The sequence below is a fragment of the Oncorhynchus mykiss genome, chromosome 32 (genome assembly GCF_013265735.2).
Source record: "Oncorhynchus mykiss isolate Arlee chromosome 32, USDA_OmykA_1.1, whole genome shotgun sequence".
NCBI classification, from domain to species: Eukaryota; Metazoa; Chordata; class Actinopteri; order Salmoniformes; family Salmonidae; genus Oncorhynchus; species Oncorhynchus mykiss.
Genome location: NC_050572.1, coordinates 15,335,034 through 15,347,083, shown reverse-complemented (window position 1 = coordinate 15,347,083; position 12,050 = coordinate 15,335,034). Strand labels below are relative to the sequence as shown.

General features: G+C 43.2%; 1 protein-coding gene across 1 annotated transcript in view; it reads right to left on the bottom strand.

The window, feature by feature from the left end:
* Positions 1-12,050, bottom strand: part of LOC110489387 (potassium voltage-gated channel subfamily H member 8-like) — a 68,434-nt gene that overhangs the window by 51,417 nt on the left and 4,967 nt on the right. Inside the window, 3 exon segments of the mRNA XM_036971847.1 lie at positions 2,417-2,574; positions 5,025-5,259; positions 11,121-11,261. Of these exon segments, the coding sequence (XP_036827742.1) occupies positions 2,417-2,574; positions 5,025-5,259; positions 11,121-11,261 (534 nt within the window).

The following is a 12,050-nucleotide window of genomic DNA, read 5'->3' as shown; positions in this document are numbered from 1 at the left end:
GTCTCAATTAGTCACAGCGCGATTCCATTGTTGATTTCCTGCTGTCATATGATGTTATAAAGAATCACACAGGTTGTTCCTGTTATTCTCTGTGATGAGTGATTGATTATGGGTTAATGTGTGTGTGTATGTGTATGTGTCCAATATATTAGTTCAATTTGATTCAATTTAGTGGATCCAAAGTAGAGGAGAGACTTATCTGACCAGAGACTGATTCTTCCTGATCTCCAGCCACAGAGAGCAGCGTTTCAAATTGGGTAACATCATTCAATTGCTGAAATTGTTCTAATTTGCTAAATATCTGCAGTTTTGCCATACAACTATTCTCAACGGAACCATGGATACCTGCTCGTCGAACATCTCATTCCAAAATCATGGGCATTAATATGGAGTCGGTCCCCTCTTTACAGCTATAAATGCCTCCGCTCTTCTGGGAAAGCTTTCCACTGTGTTGGAACATTGCTGCGGGGACTTGCTTCCATTCAGCCACAAGGACATTAGAGAGGTTGGGCACTGATGTTGGTCGATTAAGCCTGGCTCACAGTCAGCGTTCCAATTCATCCCAAAGGTGTTCAATGAGGTTGAGGTCAGGGCTCTGTGCAGGCCAGTCAAGTTCTTCCACAATGATTTCGACAAACCATTTCTGTATGGACCTCGCTTTGTGCATGGGGGCATTGTCATGCTGAAACAGGAAAGGACCTTCCCCAAACTGTTGCCACAAAGTTGGAAGCACAGAATCGTCTAGAATGTCATTGCATGCTGTAGCGTTAAGATTTCCCTTCACTGCAACTACGGAGCCTAGCCCGAACCATCAAAAACAGCCCACACCATTATCCTCCTCCACCAAACTTTACATTTGGCACTATGCATTGGGGCAGGTAGCGTTCTCCTGGCATCCGCCAAACCCAGATTCGTCCGTCGGACTGCCAGATGGTGAGGCGTGATTCATCACTCCAGAGAACGCATTTCCACTGCTCCAGAGTCCAATGGCGGCGAGCTTTACACCACTCCAGACGATGCTTGGCATTGTGCATGGTAATATTAGGTTTGTGTGCAGCTGCTCGGCCATGGAAACCCATTTCATGAAGCTCCCGATTAACAGTTCTTGTGCTGACGTTGCTTCCAGATGCAGTTTGGAACTCAGTAGTGAGTGTTGCAACCGAGGACAGACAATTTTTATTCGCTACGCCTTTCAGCACTCGGGGGTCCCATTCTGTGAGCTTGTGTGGCCTGTCACTTCGCGGCTGAGCCGTTGTTGCTCCTAGACGTTTCCACGTCACAATAACAACACTTACAGTTAGTTGACTGGGGCAGCTCTATCAGGCCAGAAATTTCACGAACTGACTTGTTGGAATGGTGGCATCCTATGACGGTGCCACATCAAAAATCACTAAGCTCTTCAGTAAGGCCATTCTACTGCCAATGTTTGTCTATGGAGAATGCATGGCTGTGTGCTCCATTTCATACACCTGTCAGTAACGGGTGTGGCTGAAATAGCCAGATCCACTAATTTGAAGGGGTGTCCACATACCTTTGTACAGTATATATAGTGTATTATTAATACTAGAACAGTAAAGGCTCTGATGGCACAATGTGATGGAACTGTTTCCCTTGTGCTGTTTATGAAATCAATACACAGAAACACATGCGGGAAAACCACCAGTTCCTCTGTGTTATAAAGTAATCAATGCTATCCATTCTTTTCAAATGCCACTTGTGTCTCAGCTCGGGAACTGTAAATACAATGTCCATTCTTTTCAAATGCCAGTTGTGTCTCAGCCTAGGTACTGTAAATACAATACAATACCATTGTATTAGATATTACCAATCAATCAAGAGACACTGCTTTAAAACAGCTATAACTCGGTGGTTCGAGCCCTAGATGCTGATTGGCCGAAAGCCGTGGTATATCAGACCGTATACCACGGGTATGACAAAACATTTATTTTTACTCTTCTAATATTATACTCTTCTAGTATATTGGCCACAGAGGGTAGTGTGTACGGCCCAGTACATCACTGGGGCTAAGCTGCTGCCTGCCGTCCAGGACCTCTACACAAGGCTGTGTCAGAGGAAGGCCCTAAAAATGGTCAAAGACTCCTGCCACCCCAGTCATAGACTGTTCTCTATGCTATCGCATGGAAAGCGGTACCGGAGCGCCAAGTCTAGGATTACTTTAGATATTGATCCCATAACAAATGTGAGATGGAATGTGCTTGGCAGATACAATGGCTAGATACAGTACTGTATTAAAACCCAATCTAGTCCTTGCAAATGTAATGGTTTTAATATGTATTCTTCAGTGATTTGGCAAAAAAAAACTCACCCCTGCTTTCTAAAACATTTAATTCCTCTTTAAATTAATGACAATACACCACCCAGCATCACAGTGATTTCAACCAATCAGAAAACTCACCACGCTGACTTTGAAGGCATAGAGGAGGTCAAAGGGCAGCGCGGCAACCAGGTCAATGATGAACCACGTGGTCATGTAGTGGATGCAGATCAACCTCGCACTGAAAATCACTTGCCCAGACTTACTCACGTAAGTGGTACGGAAACTGAACACAATGTCTGGGAGGAAAAGAGGGAGAGAGAGCGAGAGAGAGATAGAGAGGGAGAGGGAGTGAGGGAGGGAGGGAGAGAGTGGTGGGTGTAAGGTTACAGATCCATGATTTACAATCAGATAATGTAATAAGTACTGTTTTGGATTCTCTATCAATTTTGAGGTTGGTTAGCACGTTAGTTTAAACAAACTGATTGGAGACACCTCGTTAGTGAGGATATGTTTCACTTGAGCTGGCCCAACTGGCATTTACAGTGCCTTGCGAAAGTATTCGGCCCCCTTGAACTTTGCGACCTTTTGCCACATTTCAGGCTTCAAACATAAAGATATAAAACTGTATTTTTTTATGAAGAATCAACAACAAGTGGGACACAATCATGAAGTGGAACGACATTTATTGGATATTTCAAACTTTTTTAACAAATCAAAAACTGAAAAATTGGGCGTGCAAAATTATTCAGCCCCCTTAAGTTAATACTTTGTAGCGCCACCTTTTGCTGCGATTACAGCTGTAAGTCGCTTGGGGTATGTCTCTATCAGTTTTGCACATCGAGAGACTGACATTTTTTCCCATTCCTCCTTGCAAAACAGCTCGAGCTCAGTGAGGTTGGATGGAGAGCATTTGTGAACAGCAGTTTTCAGTTCTTTCCACAGATTCTCGATTGGATTCAGGTCTGGACTTTGACTTGGCCATTCTAACACCTGGATATGTTTATTTTTGAACCATTCCATTGTAGATTTTGCTTTATGTTTTGGATCATTGTCTTGTTGGAAGACAAATCTCTGTCCCAGTCTCAGGTCTTTTGCAGACTCCATCAGGTTTTCTTCCAGAAGGGTCCTGTATTTGGCTCCATCCATCTTCCCATCAATTTTAACCATCTTCCCTGTCCCTGCTGAAGATAAGCAGGCCCAAACCATGATGCTGCCACCACCATGTTTGACAGTGGGGATGGTGTGTTCAGCTGTGTTGCTTTTACGCCAAACATAACGTTTTGCATTGTTGCCAAAAAGTTCAATTTTGGTTTCATCTGACCAGAGCACCTTCTTCCACATGTTTGGTGTGTCTCCCAGGTGGCTTGTGGCAAACTTTAAACGACACTTTTTATGGATATCTTTAAGAAATGGCTTTCTTCTTGCCACTCTTCCATAAAGGCCAGATTTGTGCAATATACGACTGATTGTTGTCCTATGGACAGAGTCTCCCACCTCAGCTGTAGATCTCTGCAGTTCATCCAGAGTGATCATGGGCCTCTTGGCTGCATCTCTGATCAGTCTTCTCCTTGTATGAGCTGAAAGTTTAGAGGGACGGCCAGGTCTTGGTAGATTTGCAGTGGTTTGATACTCCTTCCATTTCAATATTATCGCTTGCACAGTGCTCCTTGGGATGTTTAAAGCTTGGGAAATCTTTTTGTATCCAAATCCGGCTTTAAACTTCTTCACAACAGTATCTCGGACCTGCCTGGTGTGTTCCTTGTTCTTCATGATGCTCTCTGCGCTTTTGACGGACCTCTGAGACTATCACAGTGCAGGTGCATTTATACGGAGACTTGATTACACACAGGTGGATTGTATTTATCATCATTAGTCATTTAGGTCAACATTGGATCATTCAGAGATCCTCACTGAACTTCTGGAGAGAGTTTGCTGCACTGAAAGTAAAGGGGCTGAATAATTTTGCACGCCCAATTTTTCAGTTTTTGATTTGTTAAAAAAGTTTGAAATATCCAATAAATGTCATTCCACTTCATGATTGTGTCCCACTAGTTGTTGATTCTTCACAAAAAAAATACAGTTTTATATCTTTATGTTTGAAGCCTGAAATGTGGCAAAAGGTCGCAAAGTTCAAGTGTGCCGAATACTTTCGCAAGGCACTGTAAGACCTACAGTGTATCAGGAAGAGGCAACGTTGGGAGAGCTACACCTCATGTTAGTGCTTCCACTTTAGTTAGCCAAAAATACATATTCGTTTTACTCCCTATCCTAAATCGGTGTGAGTTGATTTCCTTTAGTTTTTCCTCTGATGCAAATGTATTGGGCTTTAAGAAGCCCTTATCAGTTACTTTCCAACTTTCATGGGTGTCTTTCAACCAATTATGAACCCCTTTCTATTTTGTCTTTGTTGTCGAAGTTACTTTTTATTAGTTCCCTTTTCTGTGAGCGGTGACATTTTGAGTTTGTCCTTCGGGAACGTAACAGTACACACAAATACACTATCAGTGTAACTGAGGTTACTGAGCTGCTGGACAACAAACTATACACACTGTCCCTAACCTTTACCCTTTCCCTGACCCTAACACTGTCCCTAACCATAACCCTAACCTTAACCCTTTCACTGACCCTAACACTGTCCCTAACCAAAACCTTAGCCCTAACCCTAACCCTAACCCCAACCCAACCATAAGCCTAACCCCATGCCACGTAACCCCCTCCCATACACACATATGACCCTCCCTTATACCTATAATAAAGAGTATCTCCACAGCGATGTCGCTGACTGTAGTGCTCCTGGTGAGGTCATCGTCTCCGATGAAGCAGACGTTGTAGGGCACTGTCACGGCAACGTAGAAGGTGGCCAGCAGGATCAGCCAATCCCAACCCGCCTTGAAGGTGCTGAAGTGAAGCAAGATGAACTTGGACTTCTTGGCGTCCGCCACCTTGTACTCTGGCAGAGCAGGGGGGTCCCCAAACACATTCTGATTGGACGAAAGGAGAGGGGAAAAACATTCTGATTGGAGGAAAGTAGAAGGGAACACATTCTGATTGGATGAAAGTAGAGGGGAACATATTCTGATTGGGTGAAAGTAGAGGAGAACACATTTTGATTGTATGAAAGGAGATGGAAGTAGAAAGGGGAGTCCATAATACATTTGGGATGCAAAGAAAACTGTCTGAGTACAGTATATGCTTGTTGGCGAGTTAGGGTTGTTATAAAAAACATGTTTCTTAATCAAAGGAGATAGGAAGAATATCTAAAAGACAGATCTTTAAAAAGGAAATCTGCAGTTCAAACAAAAATAGAGTGGTCAACCCGCTAATGTTTTGGTTAACATCTAAGGGATGGGGCTGGAGAAATGTAACTATTCATAGACAGATCTATGGATACCAGGCCTGACCATGCATCAGATCAAAATGACAGTTTGAACCATGTTTCGAAGCTACACATAGTCCATTTTACAGATAATGGAATAAATCAAGCTTATATTTGGGGTTCTAATGTGATACATGGTACCACAGTTGAACTAAGCACATGAGGGATTTATAAGTTAATATTCTTCAATAATCAAGAGCTATACGGAATATAATTTATTCAAAAGTCAACAAATTGATGTAGAAATTACAGACTAGATGTTCAAGAGTCTCATGGCTTCGGGGTAGAAGCTGTTAGAAGCCTCTTGGATCTAGACTTGGCGCTCCGGTATCACTTGCCATGTGGTTGGAGAGAGAACAGTCTATGACTAGGGTGGCTGGAGTCTTTGACAAATTTTAGGGCCTTCCTCTGACACCGCCTGGTATAGAGGTCCTGGATGGCAGGAAACTTGGCCCCAGTAATGAATTGGGTTATATGCACTACCCTCTGTAGTGCCTTGCGGTCGTAGGCCGAGCAGTTGCCATACGAGGCAGTGATGTAACCAGTCAGGTTGCACCATGCTCTCGATGGTGCAGCTGTAGAACCTTTTGAGGACCTCAGGACCCATGCCAAATCTGAGGGCGAATAGGTTTTGTCGAGCCCTCTTCACGATTGTCTTGGTGTGCTTGGACCATGTTAGTTTGTTGGTGTGATGTGGACACCAAGGAACTTGAAGCTCTCAACCTGCTCCACTGCAGCCCCGTCGATGAGAATGGGGGCGTGCTCGGTCCTCTTTTCCTGTAGTCCACAATCCTTTGTCTTGATCACATTGAGGGGGAGGTTGTTGTCCTGGCACCACACGATCAGGTCTCTGACCTCCTCCCTATAGGCTGTCTCGTCGTTGTCGGTGATCAGGCGTACCACTGTTGTGTCATCGGCAAACCTCATGATGGTGTTGGAGTCGTGCTTTGCCGTGCAGTCATGAGTGAACAGGGAGTACAGGAGGGGACTGAGCACGCACCCCTGAGGGGCCCCCGTGTTGAAGATCAGAGTGACGGATGTGTTGCTGCCTACCCTTACCATCTGGGGGCGGCCCATCAGGAAGTCCAGGATCCAGTTGCAGAGGGAGGTGTTTAGTCCCAGGGTCCATAGCTATTTATGAGCTTTGAGGGCACTATGGTGGTGAACGCTGAGCTGTAGTCAATGAACAGCATTCTCACATAGGTGTTCCTTTTGTCCAGGTGGGAAAGGGCAATGTGGATTGCAATAGAGATTTCTCACATCAATGGTGTTGATGTGAGCCATGACCAGCCTTTCAAAGCACTTCATGGCTACAGACGTGAGCGCTATGGGTTGGTAGTCATTTAGGCAGGTTACCTTAGTGTTCTTGGGCACAGGAACTATGTTGGTCTGCTTAAAATATGTTGGTATTACAGACTCGGACAGGGAGAGGTTGAAAATGTCAGTGAAGAAACATGCCAGTTGATCAGCGCATGCTCGCAGTACACGCCCTGGTAATCCATCTGGCCCTGCGGCCTTGTGAACGTTGACCTGTTTGAAGGTCTTACTCACATCAGCTGCAGAGAGTGTGATCACACAGTTTTCAGGAACATCTGGTGCTCTCATGCATGTTTCAGTGTTATTTGCCTCGAAGCGAGCATAGAAGTAGTTTAGCTCATCTGGTAGGCTCGTGTCACTGGGCAGCTCTCGGCTGTGCTTCTCTTTGTAGTCTGTAATGGTTTGCAAGCCCTGACACATCCGACGAGCGTCATAACCGGCGTAATATGATTTGTTATTAATCCTGTATTGACGCTTTTCCTGTTTGATGATTTGTCAGAGGGGATAGCGGGATTTCTTCTAAGCTTCCCGCTCCTTCCCGCTCCTCCATGGCTTCTGGTTGGGGTATGTACGTATGGTTACTGTGGGGACGACGTCATCGATACATTTATTGATGAAGCCAATGACTGATGTGGTGTACTCCTCAATGCCATCGGAGGAATCCCAGAACATATTCCAGTCTGTGCTAGCAAAACAGTCCTGTAGCTTAGTATCTGCTTCATCTGACCCCTTCTTTACTGATCGAGTCACTAGTGATTCCTGCTTTAATTTTTGTTCGTAACAGGAATCAGGAGGATAGAATTATGGTCAGATTTGCCAAATGGAGGGCGAGGGAGAGCTTTGTACGCATCTCTGTGTGTGGAATAAAGTTGTTCCAGAGTTCTTTTCACTCTAGTTGCACATTTAACATGCTGATAGAAATTTGTTAAGACAGATTTAAGTTCCCCATTAAAGTCCCCTCACCCTCTGGGTGAGCATTTTCCTGTTTGCTTATTGTGGAATACAGCTCATTGAGTGCGGTCTTAGTGCCAGCTTCAGCCTGTGGTGGTATGTAGACAGCTACGAAAATACAGATGAAAACTCTATAGGTAGATAGTGTGGTCTACAGCTTATCATGAGATACGATACCTCATGCAAGCAAAACCTAGAGACTTCCTTTGATATCTGTTAGCTGTTGTTTACAAAAATACATACGCCCCTTGTCTTACCAGACCGCGCTGTTCTATCCTGCCGGTACAACGTATAACGTATAACGAATTCTCACAAGGCAGCCCGCCCTCCGGCCCCTTTTTCTCTACCTTCTCTTCACGCAAATTAAGGGGATCTGTGCCTGTTTGCGGGAAAGCAGTATATCATTCACGTCGGACTCGTTAAAGTACAAAAAAGGATTTTGCTAGTTCGTGGTGAGTAATCGCTATTCTGATGTCCAGTTCTGGTGTTTTCGGTTTTAAGAGATGGTAGCAGCAACATTATGTACAAAATAAGTTGCAAAATAAGTTGCAAACAATGTAAAGAAACAAACAAAAAACACAATCGGTTAGGGACACGTTAAACGTCAGCCTTCTTCTCCGGCTCCATCTGAATGTTGGTTGTTAGGGTGTGTAGTATTTATGGTGTGTAGTGTTGGTTGTTAGGGTGTGTAGTATTTATGGTGTGTAGTGTTGATTGTTAGGGTGTGTAGTGTTTATGGTGTGTAGTGTTGGTTGTTAGGGTGTGTAGTATTGATGGTGTGTAGTGTTGGTTGTTAGGGTGTGTAGTGTTTATGGTGTGTAGTGTTGATTGTTAGGGTGTGTAGTGTTTATGGTGTGTAGTGTTGGTTGTTAGGGTGTGTAGTATTTATGGTGTGTAGTGTTGATTGTTAGGGTGTGTAGTGATTATGGTGTGTAGTGTTGGTTGTTAGGGTGTGTAGTGTTTATGGTGTGTAGTGTTGATTGTTAGGGTGTGTAGTGTTGATTGTTAGGGTGTGTAGTGTTGATTGTTAGGGTGTGTAGTGTTGATTGTTAGGGTGTGTAGTGTTTATGGTGTGTAGTGTTGATTGTTAGGGTGTGTAGTGATTATGGTGTGTAGTGTTGATTGTTAGGGTGTGTAGTGTTTATGGTGTGTAGTGTTGGTTGTTAGGGTGTGTAGTGTTTATGGTGTGTAGTGTTGATTGTTAGGGTGTGCAGTGTTTATGGTGTGTAGTGTTGATTGTTAGGGTGTGTAGTGTTTATGGTGTGTAGTGTTGATTGTTAGGGTGTGTAGTATTTATGGTGTGTAGTGTTGATTGTTAGGGTGTGTAGTGTTTATGGTGTGTAGTGTTGATTGTTAGGGTGTGTAGTGTTTATGGTGTGTAGTGTTGATTGTTAGGGTGTGTAGTGTTGGTTGTTAGGGTGTGTAGTGATTATGGTGTGTAGTGTTGGTTGTTAGGGTGTGTAGTGTTTATGGTGTGTAGTGTTGGTTGTTAGGGTGTGTAGTGTTTATGGTGTGTAGTGTTGATTGTTAGGGTGTGTAGTGATTATGGTGTGTAGTGTTGATTGTTAGGGTGTGTAGTGTTTATGGTGTGTAGTGTTGATTGTTAGGGTGTGTAGTGTTGGTTGTTAGGGTGTGTAGTGTTTATGGTGTGTAGTGTTGATTGTTAGGGTGTGTAGTGATTATGGTGTGTAGTGTTGATTGTTAGGGTGTGTAGTGTTTATGGTGTGTAGTGTTGATTGTTAGGGTGTGTAGTGATTATGGTGTGTAGTGTTGATTGTTAGGGTGTGTAGTGTTTATGGTGTGTAGTGTTGATTGTTAGGGTGTGTAGTGTTTATGGTGTGTAGTGTTGATTGTTAGGGTGTGTAGTGTTTATGGTGTGTAGTGTTGGTTGTTAGGGTGTGTAGTGTTTATGGTGTGTAGTGTTGATTGTTAGGGTGTGTAGTGTTGGTTGTTAGGGTGTGTAGTGTTTATGGTGTGTAGTGTTGGTTGTTAGGGTGTGTAGTGTTTATGGTGTGTAGTGTTGATTGTTAGGGTGTGTAGTGTTTGTTGTTAGGCTGTGTAGTGTTGGTTGTTATGGTGTGTAGTGTTGGTTGTTATGGTGTGTTGTGTAGTGTTGGTTGTTAGGGTGTGTTGTGTTGTTTGTTAGGGTGTGTAGTGTTGGTTGTTAGGGTGTGTAGTGTTGGTTGTTAGGGTGTGTAGTGTTGGTTGTTAGGGTGTGTAGTGTTTATGGTGTGTAGTGTTGGTTGTTAGGGTGTGTAGTGTTTATGGTGTGTAGTGTTGGTTGTTAGGGTGTGTAGTGTTTATGGTGTGTAGTGTTGGTTGTTAGGGTGTGTAGTGTTTATGGTGTGTAGTGTTGATTGTTAGGGTGTGTAGTGTTTATGGTGTGTAGTGATTATGGTGTGTAGTGATTATGGTGTGTAGTGTTGGTTGTTAGGGTGTGTAGTGTTGATTGTTAGGGTGTGTAGTGTTGATTGTTAGGGTGTGTAGTGTTTATGGTGTGTAGTGTTGGTTGTTAGGGTGTGTAGTGTTTATGGTGTGTAGTGTTGGTTGTTAGGGTGTGTAGTGTTTATGGTGTGTAGTGTTGGTTGTTAGGGTGTGTAGTGTTTATGGTGTGTAGTGTTGATTGTTAGGGTGTGTAGTGTTTGTTGTTAGGCTGTGTAGTGTTGGTTGTTATGGTGTGTAGTGTTGGTTGTTATGGTGTGTTGTGTTGGTTGTTACGGTGTGTAGTGTTGGTTGTTAGGGTGTGTTGTGTTGTTTGTTAGGGTGTGTAGTGTTGGTTGTTAGGGTGTGTAGTGTTGGTTGTTAGGGTGTGTAGTGTTGGTTTTTAGGGTGTGTAGTGTTGGTTGTTATCGTGTGTAGTGTTTTAGGGTGTGTAGTGTTGGTTGTTAAGATGTAGTGTTGGTTGTTAGGGTGTGTAGTGTTGGTTGTTAAGATGTAGTGTTGGTTGTTAGGGTGTGTAGTGTTTGTTGTTAGGCTGTGTAGTGTTGGTTGTTATGGTGTGTAGTGTTGGTTGTTATGGTGTGTTGTGTTGGTTGTTACGGTGTGTAGTGTTGGTTGTTAGGGTGTGTAGTGTTGGTTGTTAGGGTGTGTAGTGTTGGTTGTTAGGGTGTGTAGTGTTGGTTGTTATCGTGTGTAGTGTTTTAGGGTGTGTAGTGTTGGTTGTTAAGATGTAGTGTTGGTTGTAAGGGTGTGTCTTACCTTGTTGAGTTTGATCTTGCTCTTCTTCCTCTTCTTGTTGTCTTTGCTGTGGAGGTGACCAGAGATGTGGTAGAGTACAGTACTGCTCCGCAGACGAGTCGAACTGAACGAAGAGCCAGTTTTCAGACCACCTTGTCGGCGCTCTGCAAACACAAAAACATGTACAGACACAGGCATGCACAAAGACAGACTGTACAATCAAACTACATGGTCCTCTGGAAAAGCTCAGAAAAACGAGAAGAAAAAAATTGAGGGGAAAAGAATGATGTTTGGATGAAATGCTTAATATCAACACTAGTTACAGTGACAATTAACATGTAACCCACCAGCGCTCACAGTCTCACATCACAATAAAACATTCATCATCTTCTCAAACTTCAAATTTCTTTGTTCCAAACCTCTAATTTCAAAGTGTTTAAGGTTAAGTTTAAGCATGAACTCCAAATTCTTTAAGGTAAGTCATTAACTCTGAATGGTTAAAGTAAGGCATTAACTCTAAATGGTTAAGGTAAGGCATTAACTCTGAATGGTTAAGGTAAGGAATTAACTCTGAATGGTTAAGGTAAGGAATTAACTCTGAATGGTTAAGGTATTAACTCTGAATGGTTAAGGTAAGGAATTCATTCTGAATGGTTAAGGTATTAACTCTGAATGGTTAAGTTAAGGCATTAACTCTGAATGGTTAAGGTATTAACTCTGAATGGTTAAGTTAAGGCATTAACTCTGAATGGTTAAGGTAAGGGTTAAGGTTTGGGATAGGCTTAAAACAGAAATATCAAAAACAACTTTCTATCGCTGGATTCAAACTTGAAGACTGATGCTTACGTCCATCAGTGATCACAATCCACAACACCCTAACAAAATGGAAACCTATTTGAAGATAAAAACACTCACTGTTGCCCCTAGTGGCTGGTTTCCACATCATCTCCC